This window comes from Gracilinanus agilis, chromosome 2, assembly GCF_016433145.1.
Source record: "Gracilinanus agilis isolate LMUSP501 chromosome 2, AgileGrace, whole genome shotgun sequence".
Classification (NCBI taxonomy): Eukaryota; Metazoa; Chordata; class Mammalia; order Didelphimorphia; family Didelphidae; genus Gracilinanus; species Gracilinanus agilis.
The window spans coordinates 402566293-402589626 of NC_058131.1; the positions used below are offsets into that span (position 1 = coordinate 402566293).

Here is a 23334-nt window from a genome sequence, read left to right on the forward strand (position 1 = left end):
CTTAAAGGGCTACATAAATGCTAGCTATTATTAGTCTTTATAATTTTGCAACATGCAGTTTTGATTGTTGCTCTTTTCATTTACATCATTTCTGTCACTGTGTTGCTTTCTTGGCTCTGCTTAGTTCACACTTTGCATCCATTCATAGGAGTCTTCTCATACTTCTCTGTGTTTCTTACAGTAAAGTAATAAATCCATTTACAAGAATGTATTACTTTTTGTTTAACTCTAAGTGATAACAAATAATTTGATGTGAAGCCTTTATTTTTGTTAATGAACTCCTTCTGGGACAAAAGGCATGGACATATCAGTAGCTTTCTTTGCCTAATTCCAAACTGCTTTCCAGGATGGTTGTACCAATTCATAGTTCCAGTAACACTGCTTTAATGACAACTGTTTTTCCATATCTCTTTGACAAGGTTTATTCCTGTTCTTTCCTCACTTTTGCCAGTTTGCTGGCAAAGCAAAACTCAAAGTTATTCTGATTTCCATTTCTCATTAGTATTCCTATTCTGTAGTAAACACACTTAAAACTTCCACCCTATCAAAATTATGGCAGCTGTAAGACAATAACTCCCAGGTCATCATACCTACCTTCTTTCTCAAGGAATTCTGCACCTAGCTCACCAGCTTTCATTCCCAAAGCTTGCCCTTATACTAGACTAATACCTGTGAAGACATGCCGAGGTCTATTCAATCGACCTCAGCTACACAGAAAGATGGCCATAAATGAGATCTTGCCATTACCTAACAACTGTTCTACTTGCCACATTAAAAAACCCCTATGTTCCCTTGCCTATCACCTATCATTCTACCTGTCCCTGTGCTTTGTTTCTTACATCTACCTGTTTGTTCTCATTTCAATTTCCATCCCTTAGTACCTTTTCAGATGATTAATGCCTGCTTGATTCTACTCTCTTCCCTTACCAACTTCAATTTAACAGTTAGCTATTCTACCTCTGCATCGTTTTCTGCACTCTTGAGCCCCCCCCCCCCCACACTACTGCTCAGTTGTTGCTCTATAGTTGCTAAACTTCAGCCCTAGATTACTCCCACCAATTTATCTTCTCCACTCTTCTCAATCAGTGATGAAGTTGGAGGAAGTTCCACAACTGTGCTGCCTTGGTACACTGTAAATCCACGCTAAGTAACCTCAACAGGGTCCTTACACCGTATCAAGGCAGTCCTTTTATTCCTCCCTATTTGACTACCCTATCTCAATTCTCAAAGAAGGCATTTAAACTCTTCTCTTATCTGCCTCAACTGCCTCCCCTCTCCTTTTCTCTTTTCAGAGGACCTTGACTCTTATTGTACTGAAAAAATTAAGGCCATTTGATGTGGCCATTCTCTTCTATTATCTACCTCAATCTTCTCCAGTAGAGTGCACCCTCCAAGATCTCAAGCCCCTTTTGAATCTTCAACTTTACCCTATTGTCTTCAATTATGTCCAAGTCTTCTCCATTTAAAAAATGTTTCTTCACTAGACCCCAAAATTTCTTTTAAGTTGTCACATATATATCTTTACTGATTCAAATTCCTTGAAAAAGTCTACACCTTGCCACCTTCCATTTTCTCTACTTCCCTCAACTTTCTGCAATTTGGTTTCCAACCTGTTTCACCTGAAACAGCTCTCTTCAAAGTTACCAATGATTTATTAATTGCCAAATCTGATAGTCTTTTCTTAATATTAAATTTTCTCAACCCTATCTGCTGCATTTGACACTATTAACTACCCTTTCTCCAAGACACTCTCTCCCAATTAGCCTCCCTTTCTACCTACCTGACTACTCCTTCTCAGGCTCCTCTGTTGGATCAGCATTCACAATATGCTCATGAAATGGGTGTTTCCCAAGATCCTATTCTGGACCATCTTGTCTTTCTATATTCTCATCAACTCCCATGGGGTTAACTATCATTTCTATGAAGATGACTTCTGGATATACCTCATCTCTCCCAAATGTTAGTCCTGGATCACTAACTGCATGCCAGAAATTCCAACTGGGTGTCAATTCACCTCTAAAGTGAACTTATTCTGTGGCAGGTACCACTATTCTACTTTTATTGCAAGAGCTTAACTGGATCTTCTTGCTTCATGTTTTTCATCACTGCTGCCAAAAGGTTCTATGTGTCTATTACTCAGCCAATTCCAATGTCTTTCTACTGCCTCCAGATAAAAATATAAAAACTTCTGTTTAGCTTTTAAATTCCTATACAATTTGGCCTAAACAACCTCTCAGCTTCAGATTCATTGTATATTACTCTGACCTTCCTGTACTTTTTAATCCAGAAGTTTTTTTTTTTTTTTTTTTTTTCATTTAAAACCTTCTATCTTCCTTCTTAGTGCTTTTTGTATTGGCTGGCTGTCCATGTCAAGAAAGCATCTTCCCCAGGCCTCTCCCCTTACCTCACAGTCCCTCTCTTAAAGACACAGTTCAGGCTTCATCTCTTGAATGAAGCTTCTCTCAATCCCTCTCTTTGCTGTGCTTCTAACTTTCACTACTTCAACCGTATAATCTCAGTGGCCTTCTCACCCTATAACTTCTTTCAATGCTGGGGCTTCCTCACCCCAAAGAGCTATCCATCGATGTTGTCTCTTTACCCTAGAACATCTCCCCTTGGCCACCCTTCCCATTACCAGTCTCTTCTTCCATTGTTCTTCCTGGGGTTTCCATTTTGAGGAGGGACCCAGGGCCAGAAAACTTTCACTACTCCTCTGGCTATGTTTTTGGTCTTCCTGGAATTCAATACTATATCCCAAATTAGATCCTTTCAGTACTCCCACATCCCCTCCCCCATAATTTTCAGCTCCTTTTTGTATTCTTTCCCATTATGTAAACTATAATATATAATGCTGGAACTTCCTTTTGCTTGTTTTTTGTATCTCCAGCACTTAGCACATGGGTTGGTATAAAACCAGCACTGAATAAATGCTTATTTGAAAGCTTGTCAGCTGCTAATGCCCTGGCTCCCAAACTATTATGTGTATGTATTTTATTCAGATCTGTGCTGTATGGATTTCTATATGTACTTGTCTCCCCTGTTGGAATATAGCTCCCTGGGATTAGGGACTGTTTCATTCTTTGAACCTATATCCCATCTAACTAGCACAGTATGAGACACAATGAAAGTACTTAATAAATATTTGTCAATACATTTTCAGAAGATCTATGATGTGCACTAGCCAAAGCAAGTAATATTCTTCATCATGAGATATTGATCTAAGTTTAATGAATGTACAATTATATCATTTGATCAATGAGTTCAATTATTTCTATTCTTCCTTATCTAGTGTGTTCCATTGATCTACTTTTAAAGAGTGTCAAATGGTTGTTGATCTCATCTCTTTCTAATATAATTTGAGCTTCGGAAGTGCCTTTCATACTTCATTCCTATCTTTTTCCATTACAGATAATCCTCACTTTACGCAAGTTCACCTTAAAGAAATTCTCATTCCAAAAAACCTCTCACCTATGTTGATTTTACTATACAGTATTGTGCTCTCTTTATCTACTCTTGCTTCTTTGGCTTTGACAATCTAGCCCCCTTTACCCCAAACAAAACCCTTAAAAACCAACTCTCTAAATGAAAGCAGAAGAATGGATGCAGGATAAGAACATCACTGCTGTAAGAGGGTAGAAGAGAGTTGGCTTGAGACCTTCAGCACCTTTTACCCAGCTCCACTCACCCATCTTGTCCAGTTAGTACCACATATCTGTCCTTGGTCCCAGCATGTCTATTATCTCTTGTCAGTGTCTATGTCCATGTCCATGCCCATCAGATCTGCCCCACTGAATGTTTTCTCTCAATTTCAACCAGGCCCCAATGTGGCTGGCCCTGGCTCCCATGTGATCCTTCTCTTGTTCTCAATTCTCTGCTTAGCTCCCACATATCCTTGAACTGTATGTTGGTACCCTCCCTTCACAGGTACATGAGACTCCCCCTTCCTGCCTCTTTCCCCTTTCTCTATGTCCACAGGAAAATACCATTATGAAAAAATTGTTTTACATAAGAGGTCTGCTGAATAGTCCACTTATTGTAAAGTAAGAACTGTCTGTATTTCTCTTGACATTTTAGATTTTTTATTCCAGAAGAGCATTGATATTATTTTATCTGTCACAAATCTCTTTGTTAATATGCTTGGTTTAGTATTAAGTCTATAAATTAATTTTGGTATTACTGTCATATTTATAATTAGCATGGCCCAGCACTGAATAGTCTAACTATTTAACTCAAACTTTAGAGGTGGTTTCTCCAAGTCACTGTTGAGGTATATAGGTATAGTGACTGAAGGAGAACTTGCAGTGTCACTGTTTATGTTGTGCCTGTCTGACCACCTGCAAAGACTCTCCAAACCTGGATGGCTTAGGCCACTACAGGTTGGTCACACTCTTCCAGGGAGATTCCAACAGGACCATTTAAGTTCTGTTTGACACACTCGATAATAGACTGTGGAATGCCAAAAACAGTCAGTTGAGTTTGTTAGCATGTCTCCTGCTACTTGGATCAGGTTTTGAAGGTTGTTAGATAAACCTTGTATTTTCTTATTTCTTATTTCTTTCACCCTGCATTGTAGTTTTCAAATGACAGAGGCATACTGGTTAGTTATGAACACAAGCCTCAGGATGACTAAAGTTCTAATGGCAGTTATACTTAGTTGGTCTTAGAGGTAGGTGTTAATGTCCTCTTTTAGTATTATCAGTGATCTATAAAAAAAGATGTTACAGATGTCATTAGTGGGTCTGGCCAGAATGATGATTCTCTTGGAAACAGTCCCTTCTGAGGTGTTGAAATACACATAGACACACTATTATCTTGATACTTCTCAACAGATTCTAATAATGCTTCCCATTTGCTTTGCAGGAATAAAAAGCTAGAGTAGGAAAGACATTCATCTCCATCTGTGTCCATGTCCTGCAGCATCCTAGGAATTTGGACTTTGTGAAATGAACTAGTCTTTGGCCACTGGTAAAAATGGAAGCCAAAAAAGCTTAAGAAAAGTAACATGGAGTTTAGGCAGAAGGGTCAAGCAGGAGTTAAGAAAAAAAGGCAAGGGGGTGAGCATGGGAGGACAGAAGAGAATAGGGAAGAGGGAAGGGAAGAAAGAATTACCCCAGGATGAAGTGGAGGGCCACTGAAGACAGAAGAGTTTGGGGGCAACTGTTTTTCTTGGTCTAGTCCTTAACTGACTTTATTTCATTTCCTTCACCTTTATCCATAACAATGTTTATAAGTGACCTTACCTTGATTTCTATTTCACCAAGAAAACCAAAGATCATTATATGTAAACCCTTAGTTTCTCTTCTCTGATCCATAAACCTCAAGGTCATTACCTTGTTTTTCATTAAGCCTATTCAAATGACTTCCAGATGTATATGATCTCCTGAACTACCATCACGTGTCACTACATCCCTGGCTGCCTTTGGACAAATTCAACTGGATATTTTGTTGGTTTTTCAAACTCAATATATCCAAAACAGAACTCATTGTCTTTTCTCTAAAACCATTCCCCAATTCCTTACTTTTCCTATTTTTGTCAAAAGCATCTAGTCAAGCAGTTTCTAGTCACTTAAATCCACAACCTCAGAATCATTCTTGACTCTTTACTACCCACCTCAGCCCCCACGGCACTATTTCTATTTTTCTATGCCCAGAATGCACTGCCTCCAAATCTTGGACTGTTAAATATCTAACAACCTTCAAAACTTGGCTACATGAAGCTTTTCTTGGTTCTCACAGCTGCCTGAACCTTTTACCAAATGAGCTTTTATTCTGACTACATCCTGTATATACTTATACATGTATATATTAGTTCCTCTTCATAATTTCCCTATTACTGTCAAGGGTACTGTTGTTCTTCCTAGTCAACTCAAGCTCAGAAACTAAATGTCATTCCTTGACCTCCTCCTCCTTCCTAACCAATCTGTTGCTAAATCCTGCCAATTCTCCCTTTGCTAAACCTCTCATAGATGCCTTCTTCTCTCCTTTGATATTGCTGGCACTCTGGTGCAAGGCCCTTATCATTTCATGCTTAGAAGATTGCAACAGCCTGCTGGTTGGTCTCCCTGCTTCCATTCTCTCGCCACTGCAGGGCATCCTCCAATTCTTAGCTGTCAAAAGTCATTTTTCTAAACTATCCAGTAATTCTGGCCTTGCTGTTTATTGAATAAGACACTTCATCTCTGGATTCTGTGCATTTTTATTGGTAGTCTTCCAAGCCTGGAATTCTCTTGTTCATGCATTTCTGTTTCCTTTAAGTTGTACCTAACATTCTCTCTTTAAGGGCTGCAAGAAATCTTCCCTTTATCCCCTTTAAGGACAGTGCCTTTTCTCTGAGATTATCTTCAATTTACCCCAAATATGTTTAATTTATACATAGTTGTTTGCATGTTGTTTCCCCTATAAGATTGTGAGATCCCCAAATGCATGGACTGTTTTGTCTTTCTCTATATCTCCAGGGCTTAGAATAGTGCCTGGCATATAGTAGACGCCTAATCTGTTGCCTTGGCTTAAGTTGCAAGCTTCTACTGCTTCCTCTCCTAAAATTGACTTGCATTTATTTTGTTTTCTGTGCACAGTGTCCTCAATAGATTCTAAGCTCCTCAAGGGCAAGAAATCTTTAATTTTTGTCTTTGCATCCCTTAGTGCCTAGGTAGTGCGTGACAAATAGCACATGTTTAATAAATGCTTGAAAATGTTCTCTTTCTTCTAATCACAGAAGAAATATCACATTAAAGCTAAGCCCTTGATTTTGTTGAACAAGCATTCATTTCCTTGCATCACCCCTATGACTTTACTCTAGCTTTCATCACATTGTTTTTCATATATTTTCAACCCTGTCACCATTGGCTCCTTCCCAACAGCCTAGGAACATGCTCAAGTCCCTTTAATCATAAGAAAAAACCATCTCCTAATCCTTATAGACCACTCAACTATCATTTTCTGTTTTTCTTCACAATCAGTTGTTACTATCTCCACCCTTATTTTATTCCCTTCTATAAAAACTCAAAAGTTGTTATTAAAAACAAAACAAACAAACAACAATAAAAAAGTCCAACTCTTTTGCCCTCATGTCATCATGGCTCAGTTTATTTCTATGTCTGGAACACCCTCTCTCCTTTTACTTATTTGTTGATTTCCTTTCAAGACCAAATTAAAGGTCATTTCCTTCAAGAAGATTGCCCTAATCTTTCTATTTTGGAACTTTCCTAATTTCCCTAATGGATATATCATATAATACTGTATAATAGAATCATCGCTATTTAATCTTATCTCTCCCTCCATCAGAGGCTGTAAAGCTCTTGAAGACTGAGGTATAGCTAAACTTTGTAGCTTTCTTGGTCGCAAAATATTTTAATGAGCAATAAGTACAATTCATAAGGTAGCATGCCCCACTCACCCAAAATAACCCAAACCTTACATTTGTGGTTTATATAAAGTACATGCAATATTTTAATTATGTTTTACTACATTTGGTAATGTAATATAGTTAAGTATGACACTGTACTTAATAACTTGGTAAATCTGAATAGTCCTTAACATTTGTAAATGTTAAAATTACAAAAACAAACCTCCGTACAACTTCTTTCCATCCTTCTTCTCTCTTCTGGCCTCTCTTAGGGCTGGTAAGATTTAGCTTGATGTTTGGAGAATTCATTGGCAATGACACTGATTTATAGCTTGTAGACAATGCATTAGGATTAGCGTCACCTTCGAGTCTGTAAAGACAAAATGACTCCTAGTAAAAGCAAAACAAAACAAACCCTTCAAAGACTAAATAAAGATGGATATTAGCAATACATGGTTCAACATTCAATAAATGCCATAAATCACTAAGCTATAATTGATTTTAGATAATAGCAATATATTTAGATATCTTCTCCTCTACTCCTAATTATATATGAAACTAAACTTAAATTCAGAGGCTGTACTTATCCAAGGTCATACAATTTTGTGGCAGAGGTAGAACTAACGCAAGGTTCTCCTGATTCTAAAACATTAATGGAATCTCATGCTTTCTAGAATTCATATTTGGGAAGCTATATTATATTGAGAATGGCATTGATTTCATTTAAATCTTGATACATCAGATATTTAACTATTAACACAGAAAGAAAAAGTATAAATATTCCAACTTAAACTTTAATGTTAAACTTAACAGCTAGAAATAAGACCCAATCAAAACAAAAACAAAAACACTTTCTGTCAGGACAAGAGCTAGGCTATTGGGGCTAAGTTACCACTCCAGGGTCACACAAGGTAGGACATATCTTTAGTCAAATTTGAGCCCAAGTCCTCCCAATTCCAGGCCTGGTTCTCTGTCCATTGCTGCCCCAGCCCAATACATTTTTACATGCAAAGTAGGACATTATTGCTTGCCAGTTTTATAGGCAAAGAAAACTACAGCAAGGTGAAGGAGTACTTATATTTTGATTTTAGAGAATTTTCACAATTTCTTCTTGAGTTAAATCACTAAGAATCATTTTCTAGGAACTATTTTGTTCCTTAAATCACAGAGTGGAATATGATTTGGAGGGAAGAGACAAGATTTTTAATTGTTTTGAACAGAGTTGCCAAACCAGCAAATTTGGTTGTTAGACTTGTATCTTTTCAAATCACTATAAAAGGATCTAAGTAGAAAGGAACAAGCTAGGGTATATAAGAGATAAGGGGAAAAAATTACCTTGTTTGAATTTTGGAAGTGGTAGTGCTAGTCTTTTCTTCATGGGAATGAATTAGCAGCGATGTGTATCTTCTATCACCAGACGAATTTACATCCATTGTGAAGTTTAACTCTTGGCTTTTACCACCACTGCTGCTCTCACTGTTACAATCTGTGCTATCCAGATTATCAGAATCACTATTTCCACCTGCACCACCACCACCACCTCTTGGTTCTCCATTTATTTTATTTTTATCTGCCTTTTGTTGTGCTAGTGATATATGTTGATCTGGCAAAATTAAATGCACAGTTGGAGGTGTCTCTTTTGTTTTGTTTTTCTTATTTTTTCGATTGGTGCTGGGGGTTGTTACCACGTTGGCTCTCTTTTTTCCAAACACATTGGTAAATGTAGTAGATGTGGCAGAGATCCCAATTGTTGTGGTAGTGGTTGCACTAGGAGGCTCTATGGGAACTTCTTGCTCTGCTAATAAAAATAAATAATGTTACACTCAAAACATAATTTTAAAAACAGATACACAGTCAATTCTTAGCAAGTAAATCAAGACATTGTTAATAGTTTTTATTTTCATAAATTTCTTCTATATATGAAAATCTCTATCACTATCAGAACTAATATACTAGCACACTCTACATTCAATTTAATATAAAATACAAAGCCCACTAAATTTTCTTAACCAAATTTAGCAGTATGGTTACAGGTATAAAAACTGAATTTAGGATAAGAACACACCTCTAACCTCTAAAGGTAGTATATTTCAGAAATGCAATCCAAACAAAACCAAGGCAACCAACAAACTAGGAGAAAATTTTTATAACAAATTTCTCTGATAAAGTGTTTCATTTCTTAAATATGTAAAGAACAAAGTGAAATTTATTAGAATCCAAGGCATTCCCCAAATAATAAGTGGTCAAAGGATATGAATAGGCAGTTTTCAGATGAAGAAATCAAAACTATCAATAATCATATAAAAATGTTCTAAATCCCTCTTGATTAGAGAAATACAAACTAAAACAACTCTGAGGTACCCTCTCATACCATAGCACATTGGCCAGTATGAAAGCAAAGGAAAATAATAAAATGTTGGAGAGGATGTAGCAAAATTGGGACACTAATGCATTGCTGGTGGAGTTGTGAACTGATCCAACAATTCTGGAGGGCAATTTGGAATTATATCCAAAGGATTATAAAAGAATGCACACCCTTTAAATCCAGTAATACCACTACTAGGTCTGTATCCCAAAGAGATTAAAAAAAACAAAGAAAGAAAAGAAAAACAAAAACAAAAAGGACCTTGTACAAAAATATAGCTGCTCTTTTTGTGGTGACAAAGAATTGGAAACTAAAGGGATGTCCCTTGATTGGGGAATGAATGAACAAACTGTGGTATGTGATGGTGATGGCATATAAGGAATGATGAACAGGATGATTTCAGAAAGACTTGGAAAGGGGAGGCAAGAAGAGAGGGAGACAATTTGAATCATATAACTTTGGAAAACTTATGTGGAAACTTTTGATCAAGGGAGGGGCTAAATAATGAGCCCCTAAAAATCTATCAGCTGCCTGACTCAGTTCAGGTCACCCGTAGTCATGAAAGCAGCTATGGAGACCTGTTTCATTATATTGGTTATGACACTAGCCTAACCAATAAACCTGATATTTAATCAATAGTTATATTCTTACTCCACCCCAAAATAAATACAACCCAAACAGAGCACAGCACAGCCATTTTGCCAATATAAAATATTCTAAGGGAGGTGAGCTCCAATTTTATGTCCTCCAAAGACCCATCTACGGGGTCCTACTCTGGTTCAGGGCTTGAAACTGAGTAAAATGAATGTTTCATATTGTCTTTTGGGCACTGAAACGTCTTTCTGTGTATTCTCTGAATATGCCCCTCTAACTTTTGATTCAGGTTATTGAGAACTCGAGGAGCATAAGTGCCTAAATGCTTTTAAAAATGTACCTGAGGTCACAGCTTTTCATTTAAAAACCAAATCCTTACCATATGTCTTAGAATCAATACTAAATATCAGGTCCAAAGCAGAAGAGTGGCCAGACATTTGGGATTAAGTGACTAGACCAGAGTCATACAGCTAGGAAGTGTCTGAGGCCATATTTGAACCAAGACCTCCTAAAGATACTAGGCTTGGCTCTCCATCCACTAAGCCACCTAGCTGTCCCTTAAAATATTTTTAAAAACATCTTCATTTTTTAATATATTCTCTTCTATTTAGTCTTTCATTTTTCTTTTTTTTTACATTTATTAATATTCATTTTTAACATGGTTACATGATTCATGCTCCTACTTTCCCCTTCACCCCCCGCACCACCCCCCCAAAGCCGACGCACATTTCCACTGGTTTTATCATGTGTCGTTGATCAAAACCTATTTCCAAATTGTTGTTAGTTGTTAGTTGCATTGGTGTGGTAGTTTCGAGTCTACATCCCCAATCATGTCCACCCCAACCCATGCGTTCAAGCAGTTGTTTAGTCTTTCATTGTAACAAATTTTTTTTTTTAGGAACGAGAAGGAAAAAATATTTTTAAAAAAATTCAGTAGAATGAAGTTATACCTCAAATTGTGTATGACGGTATGGGTATTATTCTACATCTGCAAGTCACCTTATCTCTTCTTCTCCAATGAAGGAAAAGAGATCTAGATTTACATCCTTTCTTGGGGGAAAGGTTTAGTATTATGGTTACAAAGCTTGGCACATAAGGACTTACTGCACTTCTTCAAACTACTTTTGTCTATTTTCTCATTCTTGTTTCTTTCCCTTATTTTCTAGTTTCTATATTAACTTAAAATGTTAAAAGGTGTTTAGAAATACTCATTACAAAAAAAATTTGTTAAGGAGCAGAACCAGGAGAATAATTTATGTAATTACCACAATATTATAAACATAATAAACTTTGAAATGATTAAGAACTCTGAACAGAGAAATGATCAATAAATTCAATTCAAAAGGAGTGATGATGAAGTTTGCTGCTTACCTCCTGAAGAGAAGTGACAGACACAAGGGTACAGAATTAGATACATATTTTCACAACATCATGAATATGAAAATTAATTTTACTTGTCTATGTGTATGTGGTATAAGAGTTTTGTTTTTTATTAGCAGGTGGAAACAGAAAAGTTTTTTTTTTTAAATTAAGAAAAAATTTGAAAATGTTCATTATAAAAGCTATTTGCAAATTTAAGATTTAGTTACACATCATGGTAAACTTTTAGAAAAAAATATAAAAATTATGTGTAGACAAAGGGGCATTTTAATTACTTTTTAAAATATTGCCTACCTTCTTCATCATTCTCCTCTTCATCATCATCCTCTGGTAACTCTAAATTCTCCTTAGGTTTGTTTTCTTCATCTTCTTCCTGCTTTCTTTTTTGTTCCTCTTTCTTCTTTTTTCTTTTTTCCTTTCTTTTCTCTCTCTTAGCTGCAAGAGCCTGTTTTCTGCTCTCCTCTCTTGACTGTAAATAAAAGATAATGATTATGCTTTTGTTTGGAGTACAGGGAAATTTTTTAGAGATATGATCATTTTTACAACTATTATCAATTGACATCTGGCATTTGTTCATTTCTTTAAAATGGCATCCATGACTACTAAGTAAAATGCACTCTTAAAAAAATGTTAACTAGAATACTGAAGAAATGAGCCAATTAAACAAACAAACAACAATTCTAAAATCCTGATATTTCAGCTTAGATACAGTTTGCTAATTTACACTGACATTATAAAAATGCAATTTTCATTGAAAGTTTACAAAAGCAGCTCTGAAATATTAAGCTATTGTGCTCCTTATCTTGGTAAACAGTATGAGAAAAAGATAAGATGGTCATCATCAACTTGTTCTCCTGAAATCATTGGAAAGATTATAGAAGAATTTCACTTGAATTCTACTTCATTGATTCATTGATTCATTTATTTATTTATTTATTTTTGTTTGTTTATTTTTTTGGGGGGCCCTTACCTTCCTAAGGCATAAGAGTGGTAAGGATAGGCACTGGGGGTCAAGTGACTTTCCCAGGGTCACACAGCTGGGAAGTATCTGAGGCCAGATTTGAACCTAGGACCTCCTGTCTCTAGGCCTGGTTCTCAATCTACTGAGCTACCCAGCTGCCCCCCTACTTCTACTTTAGATAGCAAAGAAATTAAAGTATTTAATACTAGTAAAAAAAAATACAATAAAGTTTATCAGCAAGAGAAAAAAAATAAAAGCTAAATGATCATTTTTTCTGATAGTCTTTAAGAAAATATAGCCCTCATTCATGTTTATTTTTTAACTACCACAGGATCTCTCCCCTAAAGATAAAATACAAAAGCTTTTTTTTTCTTTTATAAATAGTTAAGTGGTATAGTGGATAGAGTGGTGGACTTCAGGTCAGAAAGATCATAGATGAAATTCTTTCTTGACATTGATTATTTATTTCACTTGGTGAAGTCACATTCACTGCCAACCTCATTTTCCTCTTCAAAAGGGACAAAGATATGGCCTCTAACTCAAGATCAAATGATATAATAAGTGCTTTGCAAACCATAAAGCATTATATAAATGTTAACTATTGTTTTTTCTTTAGTATTCAACTTTTTTGTTTTCACTTCACTTATATTTCCCAATAAATCTATCTCATTTTCCTTCTAGAGCTATCCCTTATAATATAGCATAAAAAAGGGAGAAAAAACATTGGGTAAATTGAAGAAACATACTGAAAAAGTCTATTTATTTTTATTTTTTTTTAAAAAATTTTTTTTAAACCCTTGTACTTCGGTGTATTGTCTTATAGATGGAAGATTGGTAAGGGTGGGCAATGGGGGTCAAGTGACTTGCCCAGGGTCACACAGCTGGGAAGTGGCTGAGGTCGGGTTTGAACCTAGGACCTCCTGTCTCTAGGCCTGACTCTCACTTCCCTGAGCTACCCAGCTGCCCCCTAAAAGTCTATTTATATGTCACAGTTCCATACCCATATTCCCACTCCTTAAAAAAAAGGTCTATTTTAACAAGTATTTATTTGCTAAGCACTGGAGATAAAAAACAGTCAATTTTCACAAGAAACATTTAATTTAAAGCAAAGATAATATTTACATAGTGCTAAAGGTTTACAAAGTGCATTACATATATTATCTCATAAAAACATTTATTATATACAAATGGAGACACATGAAAAGCATGCTCATTAAAAAGTTGTTAAAGATATTCACTCTTGCCAGTCCTATTTATCAGTTTTAGGAATCTCAGCAAATACAGTTAAGTCATGAAAAAGAAATAGAAAAATAAACATTTGTAATTAAGAAATGGAAATTTATTTGCAGATGACAATTATAGCCTAAAAAAAAATTTTAAGACAGTCAACAAAAAATAAAGGTAACAAAAATTTTAAGACGGTCAACAAAAAATAAAGGTAACAAATTACCGTAGCAAAGTAGCAGGATACAAGATAAACCACAAATATAATCTGCGTTCCTATATACCAACAATAAGGACAAAAAAGAACTGATGGAAAGAGAAATAATCTATACAATAGGAGACAAGAAATATTTGAGTACTTCTAAGACATATAACAGACCTATAACAACACAAAAACAACCTCAAAATGATTTTAACTGAAATCAAGGATAAAGCAAATAAATAGAGGGATACAGACCACTTGTGGTTAGGTCAAGCAAGTATAGTTTGACAAATATTGACACTTCAACACACCTAACAAAATATAAATCAATATTAATTTAAAGTAGAAAAAAATGATGAGTAAGAACACCAAGAATTATGAAGAAGAAAATTAGAGGACATAACTACCACATCTCAAAATGTACTATATAAAACAATATCTTCAACAAGTTTCTGGTATATCAAAATAAAGCAGAGAATTTAGAAATAGATCCTACTATATATACATAAAGTATGTGTTTAATAAACACATTTCTTTAGGGAAAAGAATCACTACTCAATAAAAACTGAGAAAAATGGATAAAATAAAAAGAATATACAAGACTGAAAATAAACTAATTTCAACAAGAATGGAAATACTTCTTCAAAAAATCAGAATAAGTTCAACATTAGTCTATTACTCATTAAGATTCTTACTGATTTGTAATATTTTTTTTTACAAATGATTGATTTGTAATATTGATATGAACATTCCAATAGTCTGAAATTCTCATTTACTTAAAAGGATCATGGGCTGGAGTGGAATGTGGGGTACACTCAAAGGCATTTCAATATTTTGTTAATAATAAAAATACTAATAACATAGAATTTAATGTGTCACAACCATTAGTTATAAGCCCAGTTGATCTTTTTAATCTAATAATATTCTATTAATACTCCAAAACAAATAAATTATTTAAGAGGTCACTTTATAGGTAATTTAGCCCTATAGCAAATTGTGTAAAAATAAAATTGCTAAAGTTTCACTATATCACTACTCAAGACTCTATATTAAAAATATTGATCTAGGAGTACCATTTGGAAAATATTTCTTGCTCTTCAAAAGGTCAATCTCTTGCTTTATTAAATCTTAAAACTATTTGTTAGGTACTACATATGCCAAAATATTTCCCAAAACAATGTGGACAGTAACAGCATTGAATTCCTTTAAGCAGATTCTTAGGAGAATGTAGGATTATTTTATATAAGTCAGTATTGTCCCAAATTGCACTAGTGTCTATCCATTTACCTTTTCTAAATCGAGCTCCTTCAGCAGGATACTTGCATTCTTATTTGCTTCAGCAGCTTGCTGGTCTTTAGCTTTCACAATTGTCTCAACACACTGGTGACATTTTTTCAATAGTTCCTAAGGTGGAAACGAGACTAAATAATTGTGGAAATAAATTTATAGCCCAAATAAAACCCACAGAATAGCTGTGCATGGAGTCCAGAGGGAAATGCTTAGCTCAGGCTACTGAAAATGCAACTGTGTGCGGCAGCAGTCTTCAAAATAAGGAGTAAGTGTTTTATTAACTTGAAAGAGATGACTATAGAAGCTTCCTAACAGCCCAGGCAATGCAGCAGAGAACAAGAAGGAAAAGTTCTCTCTTTGGTCTCATTTCACTGTGCTCATTCTAGAGCCCTAAACAAGGATACAAAAGGTGAGGACTTTTGGTTTCACAACTTGTCACAATCTGCAATGTTACTTGAAAGCCAAAAGCCTTGAAATATACTTCTAGGGCACGATGTTAGGTAACTTTAAAGAACAGAACTATCTCCTGAAAAGTTTAAGAAGTCTCAGAAAAGGCATCATTTAATAGTTCTCCATATCTTACCTGGTTAAATTAATTTTTATTTTGTCTGAATTTGTGATTTCATTGGTGTAGGGAACTCATGACGAAGAAGCTCCCCCTCTCTCAAAACAGACTGACAACTGTTCTATAATGTCTAGTTTTAGAAGGATCATGAGAAAGACTTTCCCTAGAGTAGGAGTATCAAATTCAAATAGAAAAGTGGGTCAATAAACTGTATATAAATCTCTGTGGGCCACTTACTGACTTGGCTTTAAAATGTAATGCTGTCTAAATTTTGTTGCATTTTTATTTGTCAAATATTATTTTAGTTCTGCACTCAGGAGTGTTATGGGTTTTGTGTTTTGACACCTCTGGCCTGCTGTACTGACAAGTTATACAACTACCTAACAAGTCACATAGTATGTTTCAAACCTGGGACCTGAATTCACATTTTCATGAGTTGAAGGCCATCTCCCTATACTATCTGGCTATAAATGAATCAGGACAACACATATAAAATAGAATAATAGACCAGGTAACTTAGTTATTGCAATAAATCTTGCATGGGGGAAAAAAAATCTCAAAATATTTTACCAAAAATGGTATATCAAATTTATAAATGAATAAATTAAAAGAGAAAAGTTAAGGTGGCTCAGTGGACTGAGAGCCAGGCCCAGAGATGGGAGGTGCTGGGTTCAAATTAAACCTCAGACATTTTGTAGCTGTGTGACTCTGGGCAAATTACTTAGCTCCCATTGTCTACCCTTACCACTCTTCTGCCTTAGAACCAATACACAGTATTGATTCTATGATGGAAAGTAAGGGTTTAAAAAAAAAGAGAGAAAAGTTAAGAGAAATGGCTTAGTCAATATTGGTATGTGAATATAACAGATTATTACTGCATTGCAGTAAACGACTAACATATAAAGAGTTAAAAGAAACATGGAAAGATTTGTATGAGCTGATGTAGAAAAAGCAGAATAAGGGGAACATATGCACAAATGCTATAATAACGTAAATGAAAATGTCACTAAAAGACAAACACTAAATTTAGATCCATTGCAGTGACAATGTTGGCCACAGAGGACTGATGATGGAACAATTTCTATGTTCTCAGAGTAGTGCAAGTATCCAAATACATACAAAACATTACTTAATCTGTAACTTGCACACTTTCTATAAGATGGGTTTGTCTTTTCTGGGGTAAATAAGGGAGGATTTTGGAGGGTTATTATTGGGAAGTGATAGCCATGGCTAAGATAAAATGAATCAATAAAGCCTTAAAAAAAAAAAAAAGGTGATTTGCTAAGAAAAATAGAATCTTATTCTACTATAGCACAATATTTCTCCAGAGAAACAATGTTTCAGTATCATAATATACTTACCTTATCAGTGATAGTTGCTATGTATCTCATGCATTCAATATCAGAAGGAAACTGATTGACTTCTTTCACCAAATACTGCACAACTTTTACATGACCCTATGGAGAAAGAATACATGAAAATTAGCTCCAGGGAATAATTATCCATTTTCAAAACAGTATTAGGAAATTGAGTTTCTTATTCATGGAGAGAAGTGGACAACTACAAAGATGTTTTCATCAACTGAGGTAGTTTTACCTGGCTCCAATCATCAACCCATAACCAAATGAAAATAGAAATAAATTCTTGTAAGAAACAATACTCTCTAGAATTGTGATAGTTAGATTAGTCTACACTGCTCATCTTTAGATTTAATCACCAAAGGTGAGAGCACCTTCCAATTCTGGGAGGTCCTAACCCACATGTGCTAGAGTGAGTAACGAATCAGAATCAATGGACCGCCCCCTACGCTCTCTATGAGAACCGTCTATTGTGATTGGACACGCAGGCTAAAGGAAGGCACTGGAAGTGATGCATACGTGACCCCTTTAAAAGAGGGAGTTGAGTGAGGCTGCTTCTGGTTTGGTGAAGGGGACCTGAGGGAGCTTTGCTGGTTCGGGACTGACTGAGACTGTTCCACTTCTTTTTATAGACTCTGTGAATGAAGTTTGCTCCATTCACCTCTGGGCCTCAGGCCCTTTAACCCTCATGTGAGGGTTAAGATCTACCTGAACTAAATAGTGGGATAGATTCTTATTTCCTTACTTTTTCTCTCTCTTCTCATGTAAATAAATTTCCATAAAAGTCAATTTTGACTTGAGATTATTCTTAATTGAAGATTGATAATAGTTCAATCCTCTGGCGACCATCTTTAATATATTGAATCCATAAAACCCCTTTTTTACCCTTACAGAATAAAATAAGATACAGAAAAATTTTGCTTTTTGAAAAAACCCCAAAAACTACTGAATCCAAACTATTATGATAGCTTGCTGTGCTAAAAAGTAGCATAGCAATTGGAGGGCTTATTAGTAAAGTCAAAAGCTTGTGTCTTAAGCAGAAAACAGTATGGTTAAGTAGTGTTTCCTGGAATTTTGCCTTTGCATTCCTTCTGTAACATATTTATCATTATCAAATGGATGTGGCAGCTCACTTTCATTTCTTTTAGTAAAAGGAACTGTAGACCTGCTCTGTGATATTCAAGAATTTTCTTGAAACTTCACTTTTATGTTTGAAATGCAATTCCTATAAAGGTACACTATATGAGAGACTACCTAAGAAATGACTAAGATTGAGAGATCTAATTCAGCTATCCATTCAATTAACATATTACTGACAAACATGATTTCTTTAAAGCTACTACAGAAGTAGGAACATTTCCTTTCAGCTTGTAGTAAAAATTCTGCTACATGGAGTAAATAAAAGTCTATTTCCATAATAACTTGTAGAGAAAACATGGTGAAAAGGCACTTGGCTTACACTGTTAAATTAGCAAAATGTAGTAAGAGGATTTTCTCTTCTATTCCCCCTACTAAATAAAAGCTCATCTATCAGCAAGTAATATTCTTTCTTAGATATAATTTCTTCCATATGGCAGCATTATTACTTGGCCAATTACTGTTGGTTTCTAGTTGTTTTTTTTTTTAAACCCTTATCTTCTGTCTTAGAATCAATACTGTGTATTGGTTCCAAGGCAGAAGAGCTGTAAGGGCTAGGAAATGGAGGTTAAATGACTTGCCCAGGGTGGCCACACAGCTAAGTAGTGTCTGAGGCCAGTTCTGAACCTGGGATCTCCATCTCTAGGCCTAGCTCTCAATCCACTAAGACACTCAGCTGCCCCTTAGTTATTTTCTAATGATGACATAAAAAGCAGTAATTTTTGCTGAGAATATCCGTGCTTGAGGAACAATTTTTCTTTCACTCACTTGGGATTCAGTTTCTTTGAATTGGAAATGTAAGGACTGATGAGATCATCTGATGTAATACTCTCATTTTACAGATGAAGAAACTGAGTCCTAGAGAGCTTAACTGACTTGTATAAAGTCACAGAGTTAGCAGAAGAGCCAGAATTCAAATCCAAGCCTTATGACTCAAATTTTTCTACTTCACAGTGGCTGTAATGAGTAAGTTGGCTACAAATCTAGTTTTTCACATCAAATCACCTTGCGAAATGCTGACATAAGAGGTGTAATTTTCCGGTTATCTGCAGCATCCACATCAGCACCTGCTTGTACCAGCAACTGCACCACATCGAAATGACCACCATTTGCTGCCAGCCAGAGTGGTGTGTTTCCTTTCTTGTTACGAACATCAATATGGGCTCCCCTATAAAAATTAGAGTAAATTTAATATGATTATGTGCTCAGTTTGAAAAATGACTGCGTTTTTCTGGTGTTCTTTAAAACCTGTCAGATACTACAATGTGATTGGAAAACAGTTTTCCTTTCTTAAAAACAAAAAACAAACAAAAAAAAAACTTCCGCAAAATGTAAGCATTGTAATAAAGGGCTTGGTTAGCAAAAGAGGAACAAATGATTTATATGTCAATAAAACCTGTCTCCACCTATTAATAAGTAGCTCGCAGAATTTGTAGTGGCCTTTGTCTGCTGCTATTGTTAAAGCTGTATCTCGTGAAGAAGGCACAGGAGGAGCATTGACATCTGCTCCTTTATCCAGGAGAACTCTTCCAACTTCTGCATAACCTCCTGAAGCCGCTTCCATCAAAGGGGTAAGGCCAGTCTGATTAAAGAAAAAGATGTCACAAGTTAGCATGTCTTACCTTTTATTTTATTTTTCATAAGTTAAAAATAAGGTGGTAAGAAAGTTTAGTTTTAGAGCTCAAATCCTGGAGAACACTTTAGTGTCACTCAATCTTGAACAACTGTGCTCAAATTTAATGACAAAGTGGGGCTAATACTTCAAGCTTACATATTTGTGTAGCCACGATGATACTCTTGAAAGGTGTTTTCTTGCAAGTGTCATTACCAAAAGATCCTGAATTTTCCCTATGGCACACAATAAAGGATACAAAAAACTGCTCTTTTTCTTTTTTTTTTGGTGGCTAAAGCCAAAGTAAGAAGTGAGTTTTCTAATTTTCTCAGTTGCAAGTAGAGAGCCCAAATTATAACTTAATTAAACAATGCTAACTATTAGCACAGCATACTACAGAGTAGGTATAATAATATGTATTATCTAAATACGTACTTACAGGTATAGCACTATATTTACTAAATTTCTTTAATTGAATGCCAAAGTTAGTTAAATTTCTAGAAAATCTAATCATAAAAATGTAGCAAAAGAAAAAAACCCAAATTTTCACTTAATGTGATATTAAACTTTAGACTTTCATAACGTGAAATGACCCATAGATGTAGTCACTATTTGGGTGCATCTCTACTCCATTTTTCTTTTTAAATATTTCTTTTTATTTTCAGTTTCAAATTCTTCCTCTATTCTCTTCCCCACCTATTGATAAGGCAAGAAATATAATACTCATAATGTATATCAAATAATGCAAAACATATTTCTACATTATTTGCTCCATTTTCTTGTGCTTATAGAATGAAGTACTTATAAGTTATGAGTAAAGAAATCCCTATTACTAAGCGATCTAAGTAGAAACTTCCCAAGAGTCAAAAAAAACATATAGAGCTGTCAAGAGTCTCATTATCACTTCTAAGCTGGTTTTGGTTTCAGTCTCAGGTACAGCTTAAGATTTTACTAAAAATGAGGATATTCTTCCTTAGAAAAGTGCTAAAGATGAAGTGATTATCTATTTACCTCTTTGGAGTTAATGGGGGGAAAAATTTCACACATGTTTATAATCAGTTTTGTAAATTTGAAGATTACAGTGCTATTATTATATGTGTGTGTACATCTCAAGAAGATAAAGTAGAGGGAAAGAGTCATATGTAGTATGGGGCAGCATTTTTTTGTTGAAGCAAAGAACAGGAAAAAAAATTGACCACTGATTGGAATACAGATGGGACAAATTGTGATATATGAGTGGAATATTATGTGTACCATAAGAAATGATGCATGAAGAGAAATATAAAAAGACTCATAAAGTGATGAAGAATGAAAAGAGCAGAACCAGGAACACGATGACTGCAATAACATGAGGGAAAGCAACTTTAAAAGACCTCAGAACTGAACAAAGCAGCAATAAATCATGACTTCAAAAGAACATAACTAAACATAATCTCTATCTCTTGACAAAGAAATTATAAACAAGAGCAGCAATTTCTTATTTTTTAAAAAAATCCCTTCTTTTTATCTTAGAATTGATACCAAGTATCAGTTCTAAGGCAGAAGAGCAGCAAGGATTAGGCAACTGGGTTTAAGTGCCTGGCCCAGGAGCCTAGGACCTCTTCTCCAAACCTGGCACTCTATCCACTGAGCCAAGTTATTGCCCCTAAAGCAGCAGTTCTTAAAAGTTCTGTGCTCCTTTCAAGGGGACTACTGAAGTAAAAAAATTTTTCATAATGACTTACTTATTTGAAAAAATTCTTCCTTTTCTAGCTACATATCTCTATAAGGCCAGATTTTTTTCATACACTTTAACCAAATTAACAAACTGCAACATATTAAATGCAGAAGCAAATTATAATCTGTATGTCTTTTATTAATCCAGACATTTAACAGGATTTGCAGAAACATGTTAAACAGTGCCATTTTCTTCACAAACTCAGGTTTAGAAAAAAAGACTATTTTCACAAAAGTATTATTCATATTAGTGCATAATGGGTTTATTGTTGTTTTTAATGAATGCATACTTTTAAGATGATCAATTTTAATTCTTAATATACTGGTCAGTACAATCTATATAAACAAAAGCTCTTTGGCTTCTTCAATTGTTTTTTAGAATGTGGAATGACCTTGAAACCATAAGTTTGAGAACCATTAGACAAGAGGTACAAAATGAAACATGAATTCTTAGAATTCTTTGCTCAAGTTCTTACTGTCAACACAGGAAACGAAAAGTAATTATAACCAGTATGAACAATTAAAAGAATGTTCATTAAAAATCATATTAAAGTTATTCTCCTTTTGAAGAATCATATGAAATGTTATGAAAGCATAATATTTTACCTTTGCTCTATGCTCAACATTTGCTTTTCGGTCCAAAAGCAAACTGACTACCTCTGCTCGTCCCTGGAAACAGGCCAAGGTAAGGGCTGTGTTCCGATTGGTCTCTATTTGAGCATTAATATCAGAACCCATATCAAGCAACAGCTTCACTGCAGGAACATGCCCATTCATGGCAGCCAACATGAGAGGGGAAATGCCTAATTTACTCCCGGTTCTAAGAAGGAAAAAAAAAATTCTTAGTAAACAGAAAACATTTAGCACGGGAAACATAAGACAAAACTGTTTTACTGAAAAAAAATTTTTTTCTTTTATTTTCTAACTCCAAACTTATTGGCAAAATTTCAAATGGTGATTCTCCTAGGTAATGGTTATCTTATACCTCTTCTCTTTATGAAACTATGGATTGCTGGAAGCAGCCCAATAATAAACAAGCTGTATATTGTTATTTTAAGCACTTCATTAGAGGACTTTTGGATGACTTTAATCTAAAACCATGTGCCCAAACATTCAGTAGATGGCTTTGACTTTAGGTGACAATTAACATTCAGGATTGCTGTGAATGAATTATACTTACCGGGAGTTGATTTCTGCCCCAGCATTTAGCAGAATCTTAATGATATTGACATATCCTCCAGATGCAGCCAGACTCAATGGTGTATAATCTGACACATTCCTATGCTCTTTATTTGCCCCTCGAGCCAGCAGCAAGTCAACTACCTATTTAAGTTAGGTATAAAGAGAAGTTTATAGTGAGGGTTCATCAATTAGGAAAAAACAAAAACTGGGATCTAAAAACTTTCACATCAATATCTGTGACATTTTGATTAAAAGGAAGTATAACAAAAAGACCTTAAGTGTCTATAAATTAGAAAAAACACTCGATTTGTTTCCAATAGATTTAAAGCACCAAATAATGGCATCAGCAAAATGTCATGTCATTAAATATTCAAATGGTTAAATCTGAAAGATTATTTCATAC

At 35.0% G+C, this 23334-nt stretch overlaps 1 protein-coding gene across 1 annotated transcript in view; it reads right to left on the minus strand.

The window, feature by feature from the left end:
* ANKHD1 (ankyrin repeat and KH domain containing 1) overlaps window positions 1–23334 on the minus strand; it is a 138475-nt gene that overhangs the window by 15097 nt on the left and 100044 nt on the right. Inside the window, exons 21-29 of the mRNA XM_044659894.1 lie at window positions 22930–23072; window positions 22356–22569; window positions 19828–20003; window positions 19427–19589; window positions 17288–17383; window positions 15359–15475; window positions 11979–12153; window positions 8681–9143; window positions 7569–7715 (exon numbers count right to left, since the gene is read on the minus strand). Of these exons, the coding sequence (XP_044515829.1) occupies window positions 7569–7715; window positions 8681–9143; window positions 11979–12153; window positions 15359–15475; window positions 17288–17383; window positions 19427–19589; window positions 19828–20003; window positions 22356–22569; window positions 22930–23072 (1694 nt within the window). The remainder of the gene's footprint in view (window positions 1–7568; window positions 7716–8680; window positions 9144–11978; window positions 12154–15358; window positions 15476–17287; window positions 17384–19426; window positions 19590–19827; window positions 20004–22355; window positions 22570–22929; window positions 23073–23334) is intronic.